The sequence below is a fragment of the Coloeus monedula genome (genome assembly GCF_965178545.1).
Source record: "Coloeus monedula genome assembly, chromosome: 20".
NCBI classification, from domain to species: Eukaryota; Metazoa; Chordata; class Aves; order Passeriformes; family Corvidae; genus Coloeus; species Coloeus monedula.
The window spans coordinates 6080243-6103082 of record NC_138800.1 but is presented as its reverse complement, the minus strand read 5'-3'; the positions used below and the strand labels follow the sequence as shown (position 1 = coordinate 6103082).

At 43.1% G+C, this 22840-nt stretch overlaps 1 protein-coding gene across 1 annotated transcript; it reads left to right on the top strand.

Moving 5' to 3' along the window:
* Positions 1–5136: 5136 nt before the first annotated feature.
* NCBP3 (nuclear cap binding subunit 3) lies at positions 5137–21297 on the top strand. Its single transcript, XM_082294531.1, has 13 exons — positions 5137–5304; positions 6884–6949; positions 7687–7792; positions 8659–8784; positions 10760–10888; positions 13129–13202; positions 14078–14186; positions 14916–15015; positions 15341–15447; positions 16471–16756; positions 17540–17697; positions 18826–18990; positions 19489–21297. The coding sequence occupies exons 1-13, from the start codon at positions 5152–5154 to the stop codon at positions 19722–19724; spliced, it is 1815 nt and encodes a 604-aa protein (XP_082150657.1). The 5' UTR covers positions 5137–5151; the 3' UTR covers positions 19725–21297.
* Positions 21298–22840: the final 1543 nt, after the last annotated feature.

The following is a 22840-nucleotide window of genomic DNA, read 5'->3' as shown; positions in this document are numbered from 1 at the left end:
GACCTCACCTACCGGACGTGACCGCACGCGGGAGGCGTGACGTCATCTCCCCGCGCGGGCGGGGCGGGGGGGTGGTGTGAGGGAGGGCTGTGAGGGGGAGGCGGGAACGCGTTCTGGGAATTCGGAACGGCGGAAACGGCGAGCGAATCCCGGGATCGATCGGGCTGGAAAACACCGCTGAGATCATCGAGTCCGACCCGTAACCGAATATCGCCTCGTTAACCAGATCAGAATTTCGCGTCCGGTCGTTTCTTGGACACCTCCAAGCACGGTGTCTCTGCCACATCCCTGGGCAGCCCGTTCCAATGTTTAATGACCTTTACTGTGAAGAAATTTCTCCTGATGTCCAGCCTAAACCTCCCCTGGCACAGCTTGAGGCCGTTTCCCTTGTCCTGTCCCTTGTTCTCTGGGAGCAGAGCCCGACCCCCACCTGGCTCCAACCTCCTGTCCAGCAGTTGTAGAGAGTGAGAAGGTTCCCCCTGAGCCTCCTTTTCTCCAGATTCAGTGCCCCCCCTCAGCTCCCTCATGCGCTCCTGGTGCTCCTGACCCTTCCCCAGCTCTGTTCTCTGGACATGCTCCGGCCCCTCGATGTCCTTCCTGAATTGAGGGACCCAGAACTGGACACAGTGCTCCTAACCAGTGCCCAGCATAGGGGGACAATCCCTTCCCTGGCCCTGCTGCCACACCATTCCTTGTCTGAGGAGGCTACAAAGATGGTGAATGATCTGGAGAGAGTCTTATAAGAAGGGACTGAGGTCACTTGGTTTGTTCAGCCTGTAGAAGAGAGACTGCGGTCAGACCTCATTGTGGTCGTCAACATCCTCCTGAGGGGCAGCACCAACCTCTGCTCTCTGTGACCAGGGACAGGACCTGAGGGAGCAGCTGGAGCTGTGCCAGGGGAGGTTTAGGTTGGATATTAGGAAAAGGTTCTTCCCCCAGAGAGTGCTGGGGCACTGCCCAGGCTCCCCAGGGAATGGGCACGGCCCTGAGGCTGCAGAGCTCCAGAAGTGTTTGGACAACCCTCCCAGGGATGCACAGAGGTGGGATTATTGGGGTGTCTGTGCAGGGCCAGGAGTTGGAATGGATGATCCTTGTGAATCCCTTCCACTCGGGATATTCTGTGATTCTGCACATTAAAGGCTGCAGCTCACTGTGTGTTTTCCTTCAGGGCTGTGCCAGCTGTTTCTGTCCTCATCCTCCCTGCCAGCCACATATTCCCACCCCACTGTGGGAATGAAAGCACGCTGCTTTTCATGGGACTACACACTGAATTGGGCCAACGAGCTGTTCTGGGTTAAAAATAGCCCTGCAAAAGAAAAAGTTTCATTTTATTCAGGGCAGTTCACTGACTGCATTACTGCAGAGGTCTGCAACAGGGAACAGCTTAAGTTTCACTGGTGCCACAGAGGAACCATGTGGGGGCATGCACAAATTAAGAATTATATTTGTGAGAACAAAGCAATATTTACCACTTTTAGATTGTTCTCCAAGATCTCTTAAATCCCAGAGTAATATGTCAGTGTGTATAGAATTCTGCTCCAGCTCTGCTCAGTTCTGTGAGCTTTCTTCCAGAAAGGAATGTGCTTTTTCAACTGTGTGGTCTCCCTGTGGCAGCACTTGCATAAACAGTGTTAGAGCACAGCTGTCCCTGACTGTGAGGGTGCTGTGCTCTTCCCTGCCTCCCAATATCCTGCTTTTTTGTAGGGCCCTGTAGCTGTCTCCTGGATGGGACTCTGGCATTGTGTCAGATAACTAGGGTTGTATTAACCTTCACAATATCCCAGTGAGAAAATGTTCTGTCTTACAGGTGGAGAGCCTGTGGTTCATCAAATCCATCAGAAAACACCAGGTGCTTGATTTCAGCTCATCCAATGGCTTCACAAATTAACATCCTTCCTCTGCTGATCCCGTTCTCTCTCCAGATGGACTGGAGGTAGGAGTGAGCCATAATCCATTTGGAAGCCAGTCCCAGTTTCCGTGGTGATGTGTGGGGTTTGCTGGCCAGCTGCAGGAATAGCACACACACTGCCATGGGTTTTTCACAGGTTTGAAAAGCTGCAGATCCTTGCTGAGAGCCCAGGACGGCAGGAGAGTTAAATCATATCCACAGGAACACGTGTCCGTTCTGTTCAGTGTTCACAGACCACAAATAAACAAACAAATCAACCAAGGCTTTATTAGGGCAAAATTCACCATTTTTCTGACTCCTGCCAGACCACTGCAAAAAATTCTCCATTTCACTGAGAGCCCACAGACTGTTCTTTTTTCCCCTCCCTTCCCAGTCGCCATCTCCCGTTTTCAGCCGAACCCAAAACTGCAGGAATTGGTGTTTTCCATCAGGTTTTGGTTTCGGTTTTCGCTCACGTTGGGAATTCTGTTGCACGAGCTCCCTCTGGTGGTCAAAATCGGGAAACGAATAACGCTCCTGCCCTAAATCGCTCCTGGGGATGTTTTTATGCTGGAATGATTTCATAGGATCATGGAATGGTTTGGGTTGGAACGGACCTAGTAGATCATCCAGTTCCAACCCCCAGCCATGGACAGGGACACCTTCCACTAGACCAGGTTGCTGAGAGCTCCACCCAGCCTGGCCTTGATCACTTCCAGAGATGGGTTATCCACAGCTTCTCTTCTACAGTGACCTTCTCACCTTCACTACTTGTAAAAGCCTTTCCTTACTTAGTGTTTCTGATAATAACTGGTAGATTTTCCCAAATTTCTTTTTCCTCCCCTATTTAAACACTGAACCCCTCAGTAGTTTATTACCCTTGACCCATCATTGCTGCACAAAGGCTACAACAAGGCAGAGTCCTGCCCAAACCTGCTTCCTACAGGTTTGGAAACAATTAACATTTTGAGAGTTCAGGTGATCTTTCACAGGCAGAGGGGTTGCAGAGAGGAATGCGAAAGAAAACCAAAGCTCTGGGACAAAGTCTCAGAAAAACAAAACTAAATCAGCTTGTAATGCTGAAGAATTCACTGTTAATAACAAGATTCTGAAAGTAGTAAAATACTGTGAAAACATTCTATTCACCCACCTGGCAGTAAAAGCCCCACTGGTACCCAGGTTTGGTTTCCCTCTCCTGATTTTATTGTCCCTACCAGCTGGCCAGAGATTGTTTTTTCTTAAGAAGCTCTAAAATTTTGGCAACGAGTCTAAAACCACAGTTATTAATCAGTAGAAAGTTTCTTGCTGAGTTCAATGAGTGAGTCTTGAAAAGGTGCCAGGCATCGAGGGCTGTAATACAGCAATGTTCTGTACAAGGTGACATTCAGGGATGTTAAAACAAAATAAGGAAACACCTGGGTTAGCCAAAGGTTCATCTGCTCTCTGCTGACAGCAGTGCAAGGTGACCTGGTGTCACATAACCCTGTCCCAGTGGTTCCTTGAAGGGTTTGGCTTTGTCAGTCTGGTCTAGATCACATGGCAATACTCTGTGTCCTACTTAGAAAATTAAAACTAAAGGAGGAGAAGTTCCGTCTCTTGCTTTCTTTTCCCTGTGACCTGAAGAAATAGCATTTCTGCCACAGAAATGTTTCCTCTTGCAATTAGTTCAGACTCTGCTGCTCGCAGGAGGTGCCTGTGTCCTGTTTATTCCTTTTCTTCACTTCGTGCGTGGCTTCTGCCAGAACTGTTCACACCTGGCTTGGAAGTGTCACACGTGTCTGAAGTTCCTGCCAGGTGCTGCTGTGGGATGTCAGCACCAAATGCAGCACTTTCGGTGAAGCAAGGTGACGTGAGCTATTGTGTAATGAGCTCTGTGTGAACACTTGAGAATAAATAATCTTGGGGTGAGTGATGGGTAGAATGATCATTTGATCCCGCTGGATTTTGTGTAAGAGGAGGAGCCTTTATGCTGCCAGCTGAGAAATGTCTTCGTGACAAAGTCTAAATTTGAATTTTCCTGGGAAGTACCATCAACTCAGAGGGAAAGTGACGTACCACAGGGGATGGACTTGAGGGGGTTTATTTGTAAAATGTGCAGAAATAAGGCGTGGAGTAGCCTGAGCTGGAGAAACAGTAGGAATTCTTAATGGTGTGATGATAACACCCAATGACAATGGGATATGGCTGTGTAGCCTGGCAGTTGTGGTGTGAAATAATGATGCCAAAACAGAAGCAACTCCTCAGCTACACAGGGCTCTGGTCTGCTCTGTGTGCAGGAATGGAACTGATTAGTGTAATTAGGGGAATGAAGAACTTGTCTCATGGGAATGGGTAAAACCATGTGGTTTATTTAGGCCAAGAGGAACCAGGGCTGCTCTCCTGGAACAGCCTGAACATCTTGGGACAGGGCAACAAAGAGAATAACTGAGCCACAGAACAATGGGACACAACACTGCAGAGAACTTCGAGCTGAGAATTAATTTGATTTTATCAAAGGTGTAACATTCCGCTCGTAAGGAGGGGAGGGGGAAATGGAACATTAGAGTTCAGATAGTTTTTTTAAAAAAACTCTTTCTAGCGACTTAGGTTCTGTGTTTGCCGCTCACCGTGTGCCTTTCCCCGGGTGGGGGTACGCGGGGACACGGCGGGGCCGCCCTCCCGCCCGCTGTAGCCGCGCTCGGCCCCGTCCCTGGGGCCATTCTCCACCCTGAGCCCCTGGGCCCTCAATCGGCTCCGTCCGGCCCGGGATGTGCCGGGCTCGGGGGTGCGCTGGGCTCGGTGAACAGCGGGCGCAGGGGTGTGCAGAGGCTCGGGGAGGTTCGGGGGTGCACCGGGCTCGGGTGTGTTGGGCTTGGGGGTGTCCTGGGCTCGGTGGACGTCCGATTTGGGGTGCGCTGGGTCTCGGGGATGCTGGGCTCAGGGTGCGCTGGGTCTTGGGGGTGCATTATATTCGGGGTGCGTTGGATTCGCGTTGCGCTGGGCTCCGGGGGTTCACCGCGCTCGAGATGCGTTGGGCTCAGGGGGTGCACTGGGCTCGGGGTGCGTTTGATGCAGGGTGTGCCGGGCTCAGCGGGTTCGCTCGGTCTCGGGGGTGCGTTGCATTCGGGCTGCCCCGGGCTGGGCGCAGCTGCGGGCGGCGCTCGGGGCCACTGCGCTCCGCCCGCCCGGCGCTCCTGGCCGCTCTCCGCGCTCGGTGCCGCCCCACCGCTCTGTGCCGCGCCGCGCTCGTCTCGCTGGCCGCGCTGGGCGGGCCTGGCGGAGCCATGGCGGCCGTGCGGGGCCTGCGGATCTCGGTGAAGGCGGAGGCGACCGCGACCACGGCGGAGCCGCGCGGCACCGAGCCCGAGCCCATGGAGGTGGAAGAGGGCGAGCTGGAGACCATCCCTGTGAGGCGCTCGCTGCGGGAGCTCATCCCGGTGAGGGCCGAGAGGTGTGGGCTAGGAGGGCTGGGTCCGGCGGTTGGAGGTGTCCGAGCGCTGTGTGAGGGCTTTGGGGGGGGATTCTTGGGAAAAAGCGGGGATGTGGGAGCGGGGACAAGAGGGGACTCGGGGGCGAGTCCTAAGGAAGCGGGCAGGATGTGCTTGCGAAGGAAATGAATAAAGGAGGCGGTGGAGAACAGGATTTGGGGTGCAGTGTTGGGGTGTAGAGGAGGTTGTGGGTAGGAGAGTGTACAGGGAATACCTGTGGGAGCAGGGAACAGGGGCTGACAGCGGGATAGCAGAACTGGGAGTCTGGGCTCTCATGAGCAGGGTTTGAGGGTTTTCTTCCCGATGTTTTTCTGCCCTTTTTCACTCTCGCTGATTGTTTCTGTACAAGTTTTAGTAGGATTAGATTTAACAACTAAAAATGGGTCAGAGTTCTAAAATCCTAAGTAATCTTTTGCTCTCAAAACTTGGGTGAAAATTGCTTTGGAAGCTAATCTTTAATTAGCTGGTCTCCCAAAGTGCTTGTGCTTCTACCCAACATGTGGCCTGAGAGACAGCACCGTGCTGTACTTCCTTGTGCTCCGTGAGTCAACCTCAGACAGTGGGGGTTTTCAACTTTAAAAATCATGTTTATTTTGCTTTTCTTTTTCTAGTAACTCGGAACATTTGGCAGCATTAGAGGAACTTTGATGCTGTTACTAAGAAAAGCGGTTGGATTGTGTGTGTTCCTCCGTCTTTCTAAACTGAGACTAACCTACTTCTAGAAATGGTCCTTTAGCCAAAGTAATTATTGCAGCCCAAGTGTAAAGAACATGTTTACTCCTAAAGAAAGCAAGAGGTGTTCTTCCAGCTCCAAGCTTTTGCCAGCTGAGGGTGTCAGAATGAAGAGGTGCCATTTTACAGTTGCAAACAATAGAGGGCACAGAATTGGTCCAGGGGCTGTGGTGTTTAGTCCCTCTCTGAATTCAGCAGTCCTGGTTGATGGACAGGAAACTTGTAATTTTTTCCCCCCATCATTCTCCATTTTTGCCCTCTATCAGTATTAAAACAGTAGTGTTTCACCTTGGTATTTGGAATTTGGGGTTGAAATAATGAAAGGAATAAAAAGTTACTTGTTTCATTGTGGATCTGGCTTGGTGTTCTCACTTTTTGAGATTAAAAGCTGCAAACTGACATTCCAGCAGTCAGGTATCACTGTTAAATCTGCTCATGTTTTACAAGGAAATCATACCCAAACCCAGAATTGTGGAAGTCTTACTTGGGTAAAATACCTGATGACTTTCCCTGTATTGCTGAGAGAGTAAAAAGCTTGGCAGCAGCTGACACGGAAACTAAATTCTGTCAAAGGAAAGAATCCCTACAGTAAGGGAAGTTTGGTTCAGTTCATGTGCTTTTACTTGCACTGACATCAGAGAAAGTTATTGCTTGTGTGCCTGTCAGTCTGGGGATGTAGGAATCAAGGAAAAGGGGATCTGTTTCTTATAGAAATGATCAGGTGTTTTTTTCAGTGTAACAAGTGTGTTGCTTTCAGTGCTCATTGAGATTTCATCCCCATTTTGCTTTGTTTCAGGACACCAGTAGGAGATATGAGAACAAAGCTGGAAGTTTCATTACTGGAATAGATGTAACCTCCAAGGTAATTTTTGTGCTATGGCTCTTCAACATTTTGTCATTTTTACCACTGAGAGGTGGAACCATTTCATTTCTTTTTTCCCCAACATGCACAAAGGCTTAGCCTGCTGTTCAGACAGCTGGCATGAATCACAGTGTGTGTTCCAAAGATCCAAAAACCTATAATGCTTCCTAATAAAATCTGGAGAACAAGGAGCTTCTCAGTCAGTTTCCAAAATTGCACAAGTTCCAGGCAGGCTGTTGCTCATGAGCTGTATAAGAGGAGCCTGAATTGCCAGTCTAAAAAGTTCTCTAGAGCCAGCTCTTCAGTGTTAAATTCCTGCTCAGAGAAACAAATTCACACTTTTGTATATATTTAAAAAACACATAGGGAAAAATCTCTATAATATTAAAAAATGAATTTTGCCTGTGGTAGAAATACTTCTTTTAAAAGAGTTTTTTTTTTTAATTGTTAGTAAGGAATAGATAGTGTTCCCATTCCATCATGGAATCTGTGTTGTCCAAGACACCTTGTTTTCCATGCATCCTGATTCCCATTCCTGGACCTGCACAAAAACTGTTCTGTGGCACAGAAATATTTTGGTGAACTACTTCTACATTCTGAAACTTACAGGTCTCTTCAGAATTAATAAAATTATTAATATAAATTGCTGCTGTCTGGTAGATTTTAAGTATCCTCAGTGCAGCTTGTTGAGGGTGCTCCTGATTCCTGTTTTGAGTGGATTGTTTTGCATTTTGCAGGAAGCAATTGAGAAGAAGGAACAAAGAGCCAAACGCTTTCATTTTCGGGCCGAGGTGAATCTCGCCCAGAGGAACGTGGCCCTGGATCGGGACATGATGAAGAAAGGTAAAAGATCCCTTTGTTTACTTCCTCACAGTGTCTTGACTTGATTTATCTTGCAATATGTTCTGCATTCCCAGAGGTTTTTCCAGATTACTGCCAAAAGGAATCACTTTGGGGTTTTTCCACCTTTTCATTTGTTCGTCATTACTTTTTAACCTATTTGACACTTACCAGTTCGCTCCTTGTTCTACCAACCCCAGGATAAAGAAAACACTTTCTGTGTGCCTTATTTACTAGTGCTACATGCCCAGGATTCATCTTGTGGATCAGTGCTGCTTCAAGAATCCTTAAATGCTTTGTGAAAGCCCTGGAGCACTGTGTGGGTACACGTGGAGGGACTCTGTGTCCTGTGCACAGGGAGATCAGACTCTGTGCTGTACACACAGTGAAGCTGCACTGATGGCAAGCTGGAACAGAAGCCAGGAGATGTGTGCACAACAGATTGGTGCTTTTGGCACCCAGTTAGTTCTCAAGGCTTTTTTTTCCAACTGGCAGCTTGGATCTGCTAAGCTGTGGCTTGTAACAGCTCCCCATCAGGTGATAGAAGTAGAAGTGCTTTGTACAGGACCTTGTTTTGTTCTGGCTCTTTAGTACTTAATGATAGCACTTTGGCAGTGTTCAAAGAGAAAAAGAGTGTTTTTCAAGCTGTTTGGTTGCTGTGCAGTCTCTGTATCTACCAGTGCTTGTATCCTCTTTTAATTTTCAATTTATTGAAGTTTTGCATTGTGGAAGAATAAATTAAGTTATGGTCTGTGTCATGCTTCACTTCAATTAGTTCCTCTTTAGTTTATTTAAAGGTTATAAACCCATATGTTACTAATCTGATAGCTTGGAATAAGTACCAGTTTTGTGTCTTTTCCTCTTTATAGCAATTCCCAAAGTAAGACTGGACACCATTTACATTTGTGGAGTGGATGAGATGAGTACCCAGGACATCTTTGCCTATTTCAAAGAGTATCCTCCTGCTCATATCGAGTGGCTAGATGACACCTCATGTAAGTAAACAGAGTGTTTGTAATTCTTATTCTATTTTTAAAATACTGGTCATAGCTGTACCTCTAAGTGGAAAAAGAAAAAAGTCTAAAATTATGTGCTGCTTCCACCTTGACATAGTTTATCTGAGAGAAGGTGATTGAGCCCTGCAGTTGGGCAGGTTGGCATGGTTTTATGTGGTGGAGGAGGAGGAGACCTGTTGCCATATTTGTGTAGTGCATCCTCCAGGAGAAATGGGTGGGCGGAAGGAGGTGGCAGCGGGATGTGATTTCCATAGATTGGAGAAGGAATGTAGGTGCACATGGCAAGGGCTGTTTTGGGGAGTGAGATTGCCAGCAAGATCAAAGGTGGTTGAGAGTTTCCTCACTGATACTGAAGGCTGTAGAAGAGCTTTTTGTTCCAGCTGGGTGATGGATCGTGGAACTGGAATACTCTGAGATTGTCACGTGGTTACAAACCTTGTGCCTGAAATAATAGAAAAAGAAATAGGAGCCAGTGCAGGTTTTCCAAATTGCTGGAAACTTACTGACAAGCATGGCTAAAAGCTGAGAATCAGTAGCTTCATTCTCTGGAGTGACCCTGAAGAAATTATGCAAGACAAGATAGATGGTGTTCTACAAAATACTGGTAACCTTGAAGTCACTGTATGTGACAGCTTGAAGTACTGGCACAAGCTGATAGAAAATTTGAAACCCAATGAGCCCTGGGTGGGTAATTGCAGTACAGAGCTGCTGGATGGACCTGTGCTGATGCATGAGCTTGGAAATGCACAGCTTAACTCTGTATCTGAGGCTTCATTTCTAAGATTGTCTGTTTCTTTTTTCTTATATGCTACACGAGTAAATTAATGTGGAAATTAAGGCTTCAGGGTTGTAATAATACCCAGTTATAGTTATTACACATATTTTTTAATGGTGAATTTTCATGCTGTGTCTGAGTTACCATGTCAGCTACACTTGGTGAAAATAGCAAGAAAAAGCTTTTTCTTTTCAGCACAGCTTTGCACCATGGCAAAAACTTCAGTGTTCCCAACTGAATGACATCTTAAGGTGACTTAGTGCAAGGGTGAATTTAGTGTTCTGTGCTTCAAACTGATGAACAATGAAATGATAAAGGTTTTGAAAATTTTGAGATGGTAGACTGGAAAAAGAAGTAAATTTATTAACCAGTCATTGAAGTTAATATCTGGGTGTTCTTCACCTTGTCATTCTTGTCTGTTTGAGTAATTTAAGAGAGAATCTCTTACTTTGGGTCACTGTACAGTTTTCTTGATCTCTGAATCCACTCTGCTTAACAGCAGAACAGACACATTTGCTGCTGTATTTGCACTAAGTGCAGAAAGCTTTTGTTCAAATCTTGTTTCTAAGCAGTTTTAGCTCTTTCAACATCTGTGAAACGCTTTTAATTGGCCTAATAAGTTATATTTTAGTACCATCTGCTGATAATTGAGGTACATCCTGAATGATACTGCTAACCTGTGTACTCTATAATCTGTGCAGAGGGCTTGAGCAGTCTCCTATTTCCCCGTATTTTCCCACTTTTTGGAAAAGATGAACTGAACTCTGCAGTGAAGTCCAAGGTTCTGTTAAGTTGCCAAAGGGGGAAAAAAAATCCAGGCTTCATTCCTGCCCCCTGCTGCTCCCATAATCACATTTGTGTGGGAACACATGGATACACTGACCCCGATCCAATGCCCTGCTTTGCTGTGCTTAGGAAGCCTCTAAAATCTACAGTTGTGCACTTTAGTGATTTTTGGGGTTCTGATCAGCTCTTGTGTTTTTTAACAAGCTGAAAATGGCGTGTCCTCCAGCTTATCAGGTGTGTTGAAGAATATAACTTACCCTGCAAGAGATCTAATGGCTTTTCTGTCATTCCTGAATTTTTGCTACTCATTTCCCTCCAGCAAGGCAGGGGAGATGTGACTGCTCAATGACACAAACTACATTTGGGTTTTGTGTGTGTTTCTATCTGTCACAGGTAATGTGGTCTGGCTTGATGAAGTGACAGCAACACGGGCTCTAATAAATATGAGTTCCCTGCCTGATCAGGAGAAAGCAAAGAGCAGAGAAAACAATGAAGAGAAGACAGCTGAAAAAACCAAGAAAGGTAGATTGAGATACACAAATACAGACATCATCTCATTAAATCAATGAAACTTTAAACTTGTGCTGGGGTATTGCATAACCTAAATTACTGAAGGAGCTTCTATCATATAGTTTCAGGTAAATGTATTCTGCCACTTTAAAAAAGGCTTTCATCTTGGAAACCTTTTGAAGAAGCTGCTTCTTAAAAGGTGGGTTGGAGCTAGACCAAAAGCAGTAATTCAGTCGATACTAAACGTGTTAGATGAGGGTGATACTGAGAGCTGGTATTTATAGTGGGACACGGTGCACAGAAATAGCTCTGTGTGATGTGCCTACAAAGGCAGGCAAAGTGGGCAAAAAGCAGGTGTGAGAAAACGGCCTATTTTTGAAATGCCACAGCTAATTCCCTTTCTGATGCACCACCATCCTTCAAGTACATCCCTCACACCAGCGTGACAGTGCATCACTTCACCAGGGTGTGTATCAGCTCTAAATTTGGCTGTTATCCTTTTAAGAAAGAAGTTATTAAAAGGTTGGGTATAAAAGAGCAGAGCAGCAAAAGTACATCTCAGTGTCGTGATAAGTCTGGTACCTGACTGCCTTGATTGTAAATTTATTTTCCTTTTATGTGTGGAAGTTTAAAACTGCAGTTTGCTACCTGAGGACTGTTTTGCTCTTAGGCTGCTGTGAGTGCTGTGGTTGCAGGTGCTCTATCACATGATACACAAAAAGATGTTACATTTATTAGCTTTTCCATAGATTTTCCCTAAAAATGCTATTTATGACCTAAATGCAAGTAGCATTCTTGTTAATCTCTCTGTTAGATATCTGCAGTGCTTCCAAAAGCCTTTCTGGGAAATTTGGTGTTTAAGGCTTTGTTAAACTTACGGAGTCTTCTAATTCACCCCCTTTTCAAGTTGCTTTTCTCCACAAAGCAGTGGCTCCTCAACCATCCACATGACTTTAGTTTTTGCCAAATGTTGATAAAGCTTCAAGTAAGACTTGTTATGAAGTTTTTGTAGATTAGGGACATTGCTTAAATGGAGCATAAATATATGTATTTAATCCTGCTTGCTATGAATTGCATTTTATATTATCATTACACCACATCTGAAAATAAGAACTGTCATCTGAATTACTCCTGTTCGTCTGGAAAAGTGGGATAGTAGATAAAGTACAGACTGTTCAATTACATCTTAAGGTGTGAGATGCATACAGATACCCTGGAGTCATCTGGCTTGGTTACATTCCTTTTTTTAGACAGGAATTTCAGGGCTATTTAGACATTTAGGGATGCAAAAGATTGGTCTTGGCTATGAGAAGCTTCCAATTTGTGAGGGAGAAAAATGCATGAATACTCTCCCTGATAGAACTTAATTATTCAGGTTTGAACCTGCGTAATTTGTTTACTTAAATTCTCTCTTTGGTTTCAGTTTGGTTAATTGTGCTGTATTGTTTTCACTTAGGAATATTTTCAGGATCTTTTGAACAGCTGCCACTCTTTATTTTAAGTTTTTAAATTTATTGTTGGATGAGATCTAAGATAAGGAACTCTGAAATATAAAAGAGGGTTTTTTAATCTCAGGCCTATGAAATACTTTGAGATCTTTGCAAATGAAATTGGCGTATCACACTTTATAGCTGTCCACAGTCATTACTTTTTTACAATATTTTATTTCCTGGGGACTTCAGAAAAAAAATCAGCATGAATTTTCTTACACTGAGCTAAAAAGAACTCTGAAAAATCAAATCAGAAGCTGAAAAATCAAAGCAGCTCACAATTTTAGCAGTTCTGGAAGCATTCACTTCTTTATTAGTTATTTCACAGTAAAATTAAGTCACTAAGGTTGTTTCTTTCCCTTTCTACTGCTCTCTCTCTCTAAGCTTTTGATTAATAACCTGTTTTACACTGTTAGTATTGGATATTTGTAGGCACTTTAAAAGGGAAGGCTTTTATGTGCCTTCAGTGTCTTGGCCTTGCTGATCTCTGACAGGCAGTGCAGTTGCATTTGCTTTCAAAGAATTCAGTTAATGATGCACACGTGCTGCTGCAGGCACAGGGCTCTGAATTTCACTGTGCTCTGTGTGCTCCACTTTTCCATAGGCATTCACTGCTTTGATTATTCCCTAGGCTGCACAGGAGAAAGGAAAACACCTTCAGGCTGATCTCAGACAATGTAGGTAATCATAAATCAAATGAGACTGACACACTAAAATGGAGCTTGTTTTTGGTTTTTTTTGTTCCCCAATTATTTTCCTTAGAAAAACAGGAGGAAAGCTCTGATGATGAGACAGAAGAAGGCGAGGTTGAGGATGACAATCCCAGTGATGTGGAGGTCAGTACAGAGGGAAAGTGGAAACTCTGCTATGGAAGTTTTGCTCTGGCTGGTGTGAAGTTTTCACAGCATTTTAGGTTGATACTTGCAATTCACGATTTAATTATCAAAATAAATTAGGGGAGTGAGAGGGTGTGCTGGTGGTGATAATCCCAATGTAAAGTGCTTTGTGAAAATAGATTTTGGGGAGTTTTAAGAGTGAGCCTGGCTTCTCTTTTTTCTGCTGAGAGGAGGCAGTGAAAGAACAAAAATGGAAAGCAATGACCTTTCAGCAGGGAAAGTGCTTAGAGACCAATGGGATTTAGGCTGCCCATGGATCTGTGGGAATCAGCACACACATTGATGTCCTGGGAGCAATTTAATCTTCACTGGCTGAGTGTATAATAGGTGTGATTAGGATTTCCTTTAGGAATGGCTCAGTGAACACTCCTACATCATGTGAGTCTGAATTTTAGTTTCTATAAAGCAGCTATAAATGAAAAAGAAAGGTTTTTAATCATTGTGTGAGGGCATGAGAACCTGTTAATAAAATCATTTAGATATGAAACGGAAAAAAAATAATTTTTTTCTGTGTCCAAGTTGTGTGCTATTTATTTTCTGCATTTCAGTCAGTAATATAGAGTCATTTGACAACTACTGGATTTAATAAGCTGAGTTAATGTTATAGAGCAAGAGAAGGAAATAGTTTAAATTTTCAGGACAATTTACATTAAAAATTAACTTTGGCTTGTCAAGAAAAAAAACCAGAGCTCATTTGAACATCATTTGAAAAGTGACTTTCTTAATAACCACTTGATTGCTTCTCTGTAAGCAATCCATTTTTGTTCAACAGTCGTTTTATTTTTGAGTCCAAAATACCTTTTTTGCCCCCAAAGTTGGATGCCCTCTCCCAAGTAGAAGAGGATTCTCTCCTGCGTAATGACCTTCGCCCTGCCAATAAACTGGCTAAAGGAAACAAGCTATTCATGAGATTTGCTACTAAAGGTAAATGACCACCTTAACAAGCACACTGAATTAATTGCTTGTTGTAGTTTTATCTGTTGATTAATTAATGACTCAAAGTGCCTACTTCTTATTTAAAAGAGTTATTTTTTTGCTAATTGTTAGGTGTTAAGATTTTGCCATAAATCCACGTTTTGTGTGTCAGTTAAATCCCCTTGGAGTTGTATGACAGTTACTGTACCTGAGAATCGTATCTTGGGCTCAGGGCATTCCTCCCAATTCCATGGAATAGGTTTTATGATGCCTTTTTCCAGAAGTAAATTCCACATTTTATAAATATGGATGTAACTTGAGATGCCAACGAGGGATTAGTAGAAATTGTTGCTAAATACTCATTTTATTTGTGAGTAAAATGAAAAACCATATAATTTGTGGACCATGCAGGAAGTGGCACATTCATAAAGAGAAGAAAGGTGATGAGGAAGGTGAGTGGAGCCTCCAGCAGTGACAGGGGGATGTAATGCTCTGTTAAGCTTATCTGTAGAAACCCAGTCTCCTGGAATTCAGTTTCTAGACACAAATAAAACTGTGGTGGTAGGAGAAATTCCAGAGGTGTCAGCAAAATTGAATCCTTTGTGGAGGAGGGTGAATTAATGCTTATTTTAAGGCATACTCAGTCTCACTCTCTGTGTCTTTGGTTATTTATTTTTATGCTGTGATGTAAGTTACATTCTGAGAGGGAAAAATTCCTATAATTTTTGTTTTTTGCAGATGACAAAAAGGAGCTGGGAGCTGCAAGGAGAAGCCAGTATTACATGAAATATGGCAATCCAAATTATGGAGGCATGAAAGGAATTCTTAGCAATTCTTGGTGAGTGTTGGACAGAGGAATTGGAACACTGCAGGTAATTGGACAAGCTAATCTGAAACTGTTCTAATTTGTGGATTTTCTTTCTATTTGGTTTGTGTAGATGCTTCAGTGTAAATAATGTTTTTGCAGTGTGAGTGTGAATTTACAAGGAGAGAATTTTCTCATGAAAATAAAGTTTCAAAACATTCAGACCAGGTCTCTGACATAAATGTATGTCTGCTGTTAAAGTAGGTGATAATTGCATTTCCTTAATCCAGGATTTAGGGCTTAATGAATGAACCAGAATTCCCATGACAGGAATGTCATCCCCTCTCTGGTCTTCCAGGAAAAGAAGGTACCATTCCCGTCGAATCCATCGGGATGTGATCAAGAAGAGGACGCTGATTGGGGACGATGTTGGCCTGACTCCTCCCTATAAACATCGGCATTCAGGTAACTGGTGGCACTGGGACAGCCCTGTGGGGACACTGGGACATGGAGGGCTGGGCAGGAGTTTGAGCAGTGCTTCACCAATCCCCTGGGATGTGTGGAAGTTTTCTTAAAGAAATCAATAAATCTGAAAGTTTACAGGAAGTTCCTGAGGCAGAAACTCCATGCTGCTCCTTGCTTCCCAAAATAGCTGCTGCATTTTATGTGACATTTTTCTTGTACAAATTTAGGGCATGGGGACTGTAGCATCAAAGGCCAAAAGAAGGGCTGAATGACTTCTTCAGACTTCTTGGCAATTTGTCATACTTGCTAAGTCAATTCTTGCAGTCTATGGAAAGCGATCCCTAGATGTAGAACAACAGAGATTAGAAAATTCTATTAATTAGGCTCGAATATCTTCATCTACTGCCTAAAGTAGAAAAATAATGGCTGTAAAAATCTGACATAAGTAAAGTGTGATTGGTCTGTTAAAAATACAGCCTGGATGTTTCAAATCTCATGGAAAATTTTCCATGTTGGTCATGTAGTGCTGTCTGCAGAGATGTCTGAGTGCTGGTGATGACTAAATTGAAGTTGTTTCTATTTAAATCAGTGTCTGTGATGAATTCATAATAATGACACCTGTGTCCTTTTTGGCATTGCTGCTTGCAGCACTTGAAAGGATTTTTGCAGAGCCAGCAGCTGGCACATGAAGCCCTGTAAAATCCATCCTAGGAATTGTGCTTAGCTCAGGAAGGAAGAACTGCACCTTCTACAAGAGGCAGTTGTACTTCAGTGACTGTCCAGCTTTGTGCTTGGCCAGGCCTCTTGAGGTAGTGAACACCAGGGATGCTTTGTCCTGTGCCAGTTTTATGACACTTATTGATTCCACTTAAAATATTTGGCAAAATATTCTCTCTAAGAAGAGAGAACTACTTAAAGAACTACAGACTGAGATCATTAATTACAGCGAGGTGGGGGGGAGGGTGTGTGTCTTGGTTTTCAAGCTAGAATTCGGTTGATCAGAATGAGTTTGTTTTGCTGCAGGCTTGGTAAATGTTCCTGAAGAGCCCATTGAGGAGGAAGAGGAGGAGGAGGAAGATCAGGATATGGATGAAGATGACCGAGTGGTGGTGGAGTACCGGGATGAGCTGCAGGCTTTCAAGCAGTCCCGGGAGCGCAGCGCCGCAAGGAGATCCAGTGCCAGCACCTCTGACTCTGATGAGATGGACTATGACCTGGAACTGAAAATGATATCCACCCCCTCGCCCAAAAAAAGCATGAAGATGACCATGTATGCAGATGAGGTGGAGTCACAGCTGAAAAATATTAGGTAAAAGTTTCTTAGTCTTTAAAAGAAGCGGTGAAAAGGCATTCCTGGTTTTAGTGACAGAGCTGTCAAAGCTTGAAGACAAACTTGAAACTGTTTTTCGCTTCTTAATATAATTTTGTAGTAGATAGTCTAACAATAAATACAGAAACCAGGCTTTTAATAGAATTAACATTTTTTAAATACAGCCTTTATGCAGATCTCTCTATCCTTGCTTATTAATAATAATGAAACTCGAAGTAGAATCAACAGAAATTTATGCAAACAACCACAATTAACTTCTTGCATTTCATAGCTAGGTCAGGGAGAAACAGCTTCTCCTTCTGTTTCCTCTTTGCCCTTTGCTCTTTTTCTCAGAAAGAAAAATAACCCTTAAGTGTTGATGACAAAAAGGAATTTATGTTCATTATGGGCTTACTAACCAAAATTATATATATTGGAGATTAATACAATAACTTTACCATGTGTGCCTTCAGTAGGGTGGTTATACTCCTTATAATGTTACCAGTTTTGAGGCTACTTACCTGCTTTGAGTTTTGACCCAGAGGGCACAGCCTTAAGGGAGGCAAACTTGCCTTGAAATGGATACTGAAGTATTAATGGGATTATTATTAAATTTAAGATTCTGGCTTGAACAGCTTCTAAGCAATATTTTTACCTCTGTTTCTCAGGAGAGAAATCCTGCTATTATTATTTTCTGTCATGTAATTTTCTATACAAGAAGGCTTAAGAGCTGTACTAGATTTAATTTTATTTAGGAGACATCAAATCTATTATTTCTTTTAGGAATTCCATGCGAGCAGATAGCATAGCCACCAGCAACATCAAAAACAGGATTGGCAGCAAAGGATCCTTGGAGAAAGTTGCAGATGTGAGGCTTTTGTTGGAAGAGAAACGTCAGAATAGCACTGGGCCACGGCAGCCAAACAGCACTGTCAAATCAGGTAATTTCATCACTCATTGTTGGGCAGAATTGTCACTAAAATACATTTCTTTCACATCTGTGCTCCACTGCAGATAAACTCTGCATTCACACAGCTTTTCCACAGGAAGAGATTGAGTTGGGAATTGCTTTGGGGAAAAAAAATCAAGCACATTTTAGCAAAAGCTTTTTTAGTGATGTTTATTTCTATCCATTTTCTTTGCCTGTGCCTATTTCCCCCCCCCCCCCTTTGTCCTTTTTGATTTGCTCCCTCCTTGAGGCAGAGATTCTCTGCAACTCCAAAACAGCACACAGGGAAGGTCATGCACAAAATCAAATGTGAAACACTGACTACACTTCCATAAAAGAATGTATTAAATGAATATAGATGTTTTTGCAATTGGCAGGGTTTATTTCTGAGCTGAAATTACTTTTTTCTTTGACTTAAATGTGTATAATTTCAGCTGCTTCTGACATAGGTAATATTACCTGACTGATAAGTGAAAAATACCTTTTTGTATCAATGAAATATCAATTATGTTTGTATATTTTACATTTTGGACCTCTGACAAATTGCCACATGGTCCTAAAATTCCCTTTGCCTTCACATTTTTTCTGGACCCCCCCTGTAAGATTGGGACCATCCAGCTAAGCCAGGCAAACTTCAGAATACAAAATTCACATCAAGGGTTAAGTATCAATATGTTTAAGATTCTTTCTATTTTATTCTGCCAAATACCAAGCAGTGTTAGAATTCTAAATCAAGGTATCTGTTATCTGAAAGGCATTGTTTAAGGCAGACCAATTTTCATGGAATTTTACCTCCTGCTGGATATTTACGCACTGAGCTGCTACACCAGAAATGCAGCAAGCCATGGGATAACTTAGGTTTTTATCTTTTGGAAAGAACACAACTTGAAAAAGTTAAATGTCAGATTTATTGCCAAAAATGAAATGAAATCTGGATAAATTGTATTGCAGAAATTGCCAGGAAATCTGAGTATGAAAGACTTAAATGAAAAGACTAAAAAGATAAAAAGAGAGAATCTCTCTAATTTTAATAGTGGATGAGCATAAACTGAGCTGGCAGAGGTAGAGTAAATGCAACTTTTTTTTTTTTTGTCATTTTAATCATTGAAAATATCCTCAGATGTGAGGCAAAGACTGGGAAAAAGGCCACACTCTCCAGAAATCAAACCTCCAAGCAGTACCTGTGCTCCTCGTCGCGAACCAATCTCAGATGTGCACAGCAGGCTGGGAATCCCCAAGCAAGATGTAAAAGGCCTCTACTCTGACACCAGAGAGAAGAAATCAGGTTAGTTCTGTGCAGAAAATGTTCTGCAATTCCTTTGGCTTTGGAGCCTAAGAGAAATTCCAGCAGAAAGCCATGAGGGGAGTGAAGCTGAATGAAATTCAGGATAAATTAGCAAATGTTTGTTCAGAGCTTTGAAATCTAAATACATGTAGGGAGGAGCTGGGGGGTTTTGTGAGCAGTATTTTTATGGAGGTGTGTTGAAAATCAAGGACTGCTTCAAAACTGTGGGCACCAAAACAACTGTCAGGAATGCTGGGGCACTTCAGGTGTGAATTAGGCATCCTCTGGAAAGGGGGAACAGTGAACCAGATTTCCCTGAGCCTCCTGTAGCTTAATTTCAACTGCTCTTCAAAGCATAATCAGTTCCATGCCAAATATTAAGGTGGGAGGAATATGAAGGGTTTGAAGAGATGCAGTGAATTTAAGAACTGGTTCCTTGACTTCCTCTCAGTCCTGTCTGGTTTATTAAAAACAGATGTTTGTTTTTCATCTGCTTAGGTAATTTATGGACCAGATTGGGATCTGCTCCGAAGACACAGGAAAAGACTTCAGAGAAACCTGAAAACTCTGTGGCATCTCCAGAGGAAGATGACTCAGAGCTGCAGAGGGTTTGGGGTGCTCTCATTAAGGAAAAAGAACAGTCCAGGCAAAAAAAGAGTCGCTTGGATCATTTACCCTCCCTACAAATCGAGATCAGCCGGGAAAGCAGCTCTGGCTCAGACTCTGAATCATGACTGGTTTCACAGCCTGATGCTCGAGGTGGTGACTCTGCAGCGTGGCAGGATTCCCTTTGCCCAAAAGCTGGACGCTGGCAAAGACTCTGCAGTGAAAGTTCCAGAAGTGTCTCTGTTCCTTTTCTACAAAAAGAGAGGCATAAACCACTTGAAACATAAAGCAATGACATTTGTCTGGAGTCTGTGGCTGGCCCTGTGCTGTGCAGGGCATTGTCATCTATGTTTATGACAGCAAACCTGTAGTGAATTGTAGCAAAACATTTTCACCCCTGAGCTTTGAACTTAAAAGATGAGGCAGAAATGCTCTGTATTTTTAAGGAGACCTTTTCTGTTCTTAGTATTTTCATCATGGAGGCTTTTAACAAAATGTTTTACACACTTCATCCAAAGAACAGGGCATTTCATGATCCAGATCATTGCCTTGCCCTTCTGGCTCTTACCAGCACTTTTCCTTTCCTCTTGAAGTAATAACAATAAAGCTTCCTGGGTGGGCAGCCAGCAAGGATAAAGCATGAAGGGATTGATTACCACATTCCCTTCCTCCAACACACTGAATGTAAATCCAAGTTACACATTTTAATACAGTTCACTTCCATATAGTTACCCCAGTGGCACCACCAGAATCCAAGGAATCCACTCATTTATTTTGGTGATGCCACATTCTGCTGTAGCAGGGATTGAGATGTTCAAGACTGCCAAGTTGGATGTTTGAGAACTCTGTAAATCCCTGAGGGTTTGCGGGTTTTTTTTGCTGTTGTTCCATGAGGAGAGATTATATTCCTTTCATTCCACCTGGATTATGTTCTGAAGCAATCCAACAGCTGGAAAACATTTTTATATTTGTGAGAATCTTCCTGTTGGCCACGGTGAAAGCTCTAGTGGTGTTCTCCTCTGTGCTGTTGTTACCTATCTATATATAAGTGAAAGAGAAAAGGAAAACTTTAGGATCACTGTCTGCTGTCAATATTTTGGATGTTCTTCCTGTGTAGTGGATGTGGACATGGGTGACTTGTTACATTCAGCTTTTTTACCTGCACATTTTCACCCCTCCCTAGGTAGTAAAAGGGTTTGATCAGTGTGCAACTGCTATTTTTTTTTCATGTTGCCTGTGGCATTTCTTTTGGTTGCCAGTAATTCTGAGTGAGGAATAATGCAGCACATTACGTTCAGGTAAACAACAGGTAGCAAAACCATTTTAACAGTCTGAAATTTGTTTGCATTGTCCCTGTTCCTTGGTTCTGTCAGTCCAAAATGTTTATGAACCTCTCTTTCCATTTCTGCTTTTTAACAAGCAAATGTTTCCTTTTTTTTTGCCCCCCCCCCCATTTTTGTACTAAGTTGAAATAGGTTTGAGGTTTCAGCAAGGAATCTGCACTTAACTTTTCTTACTGCTTTATGATGTGTGAGAATAGCAGCATGTAAAATGAAAGGTCAAATGACAGGCACAGTGACTGGAGGGGCAATCTGGGGGCTGACCAGGCTTCAAGCCTTACTATTTCCTTGTTTTGTGACATTCATCCTTGATTTTCTATTTAATTATTGAATATATAAATGTCTCATAAAAGTACTGTTGAGAGAAACGACTGCAATGTCTGATCACTGTAATAACTCATTTTAAACGTGTGCTTTCATTAATATCCCCTCCCCAAGCTTTCCCAGAGAATCATACCCGTACCAAACCATCTCTCCAGATCCTGATAAAATTTATTTAACCAGTGTCTTTTTGCCAGTAAACCTTTGTGTTGTGTTACTGCTTTGAATCCATTGTGACCTTTCCTTTTCCTGAAAGGATTTGGTAGATGGGAATCAATCACCTCATCCACAAAAGCTCCTGGATTATTGGGGACCCTTGCATGGTGTTTCCATGTCAATATTCCTAATTTAAGCCTGGTGAAGGATAAACTAATGGGAACAGAGGATCTCTTCAACTGATCTAAAAGATCTGAGCTGATGGATGTGTGAAATCAATCCTGTGTTTCAGGAAAAGGCACCCGTAACTCTGGTTCTGCCTTCTAGGTTGTCATGAATACACCTTAAAAATGCCCCCACACTGGTCAGGGCTGTGGTTTTTGTGGATTTGGGGGGGATTATGTGTGATAGTGAGCCCACAGTAGCTTAGCTGCAAGAAAAATAGAGGTTTATTGTTGAAGGGACCTTTGGGGAGAGGGTTTTGTAATTGAGTGTTTGTCTGGTTTTGCTTTTTTATGATGCACAGAGAAGCCTTGAAGAGTGCTGGTATCAGGAATTCTTTCCAGCTTTGGGCTTCTGTAGTTACCTGAGCAAGAACTGCTGGGATTTGGTAGTTAAAAATGAGCACTGAATTTTAAGTGAATGCTTTTTTCTCAGCATTTTAACTCCCATCTATTTCATGGAGAGAGATTGTGAAGAGAATTTTGTTCCAAGTCCCCATCTCTTTGTGCTCAGCTGTTTAGTCCTTAGCTTGTGTGTTCTTGATTTTTTTACTGACCTCCCAGATACCATCACCTACAAGAATTTGATGCAGAAATTAATGTTTGATAGGGAGACACAGGACCCGTGTATTTCACTGAAATGTGTTTATGTTAAAAATTGCAAGGAGAATGTTGGCTTTGGCTCTTGCTGGAGGATGTGTGCCTCGGAGGAAAAACTGAATTTTAGGTGACTTGTTGAAGGACCACACTAGTCCTTCTTGTAGGAAGTTTTTGCTGTTTGGAAAAGGTGTATTTTTGATAAATAGTTCTTTAGGCTGACTAAACACGTGGTGTTGAGGGGGAGATTTTAAAGCAGAGGTGGTTTTGTGTTTCTTTTGAAAACAACGGCTGGTGCATTTAACAGAGAAAAGGAAACCAAAACACCCCTATTTTCAGTTCAAGATGACACAGTGTGAAAAGAATGGAACTTTTATTTAAAACCAGCTGTTCTGTTCTAAATAAAAGTGGCCTGAAATCACTCCGACCTCTCCAGTTTTCCTGGAAAACGCAGAACCCAGGGCAGGGCCGGTGCTCCCTGGGGCTGTACCCGGCCGGGTGCGACACGAGGGTCCCTGCCCCGGGCTGTCGCCTGTCCCTGCCTTGAGGTGGTGCCTAAACCCGGGGTTTCAGGTCGGGCTTTTGGGGCCGGGGTTTGAGGGACCCCCG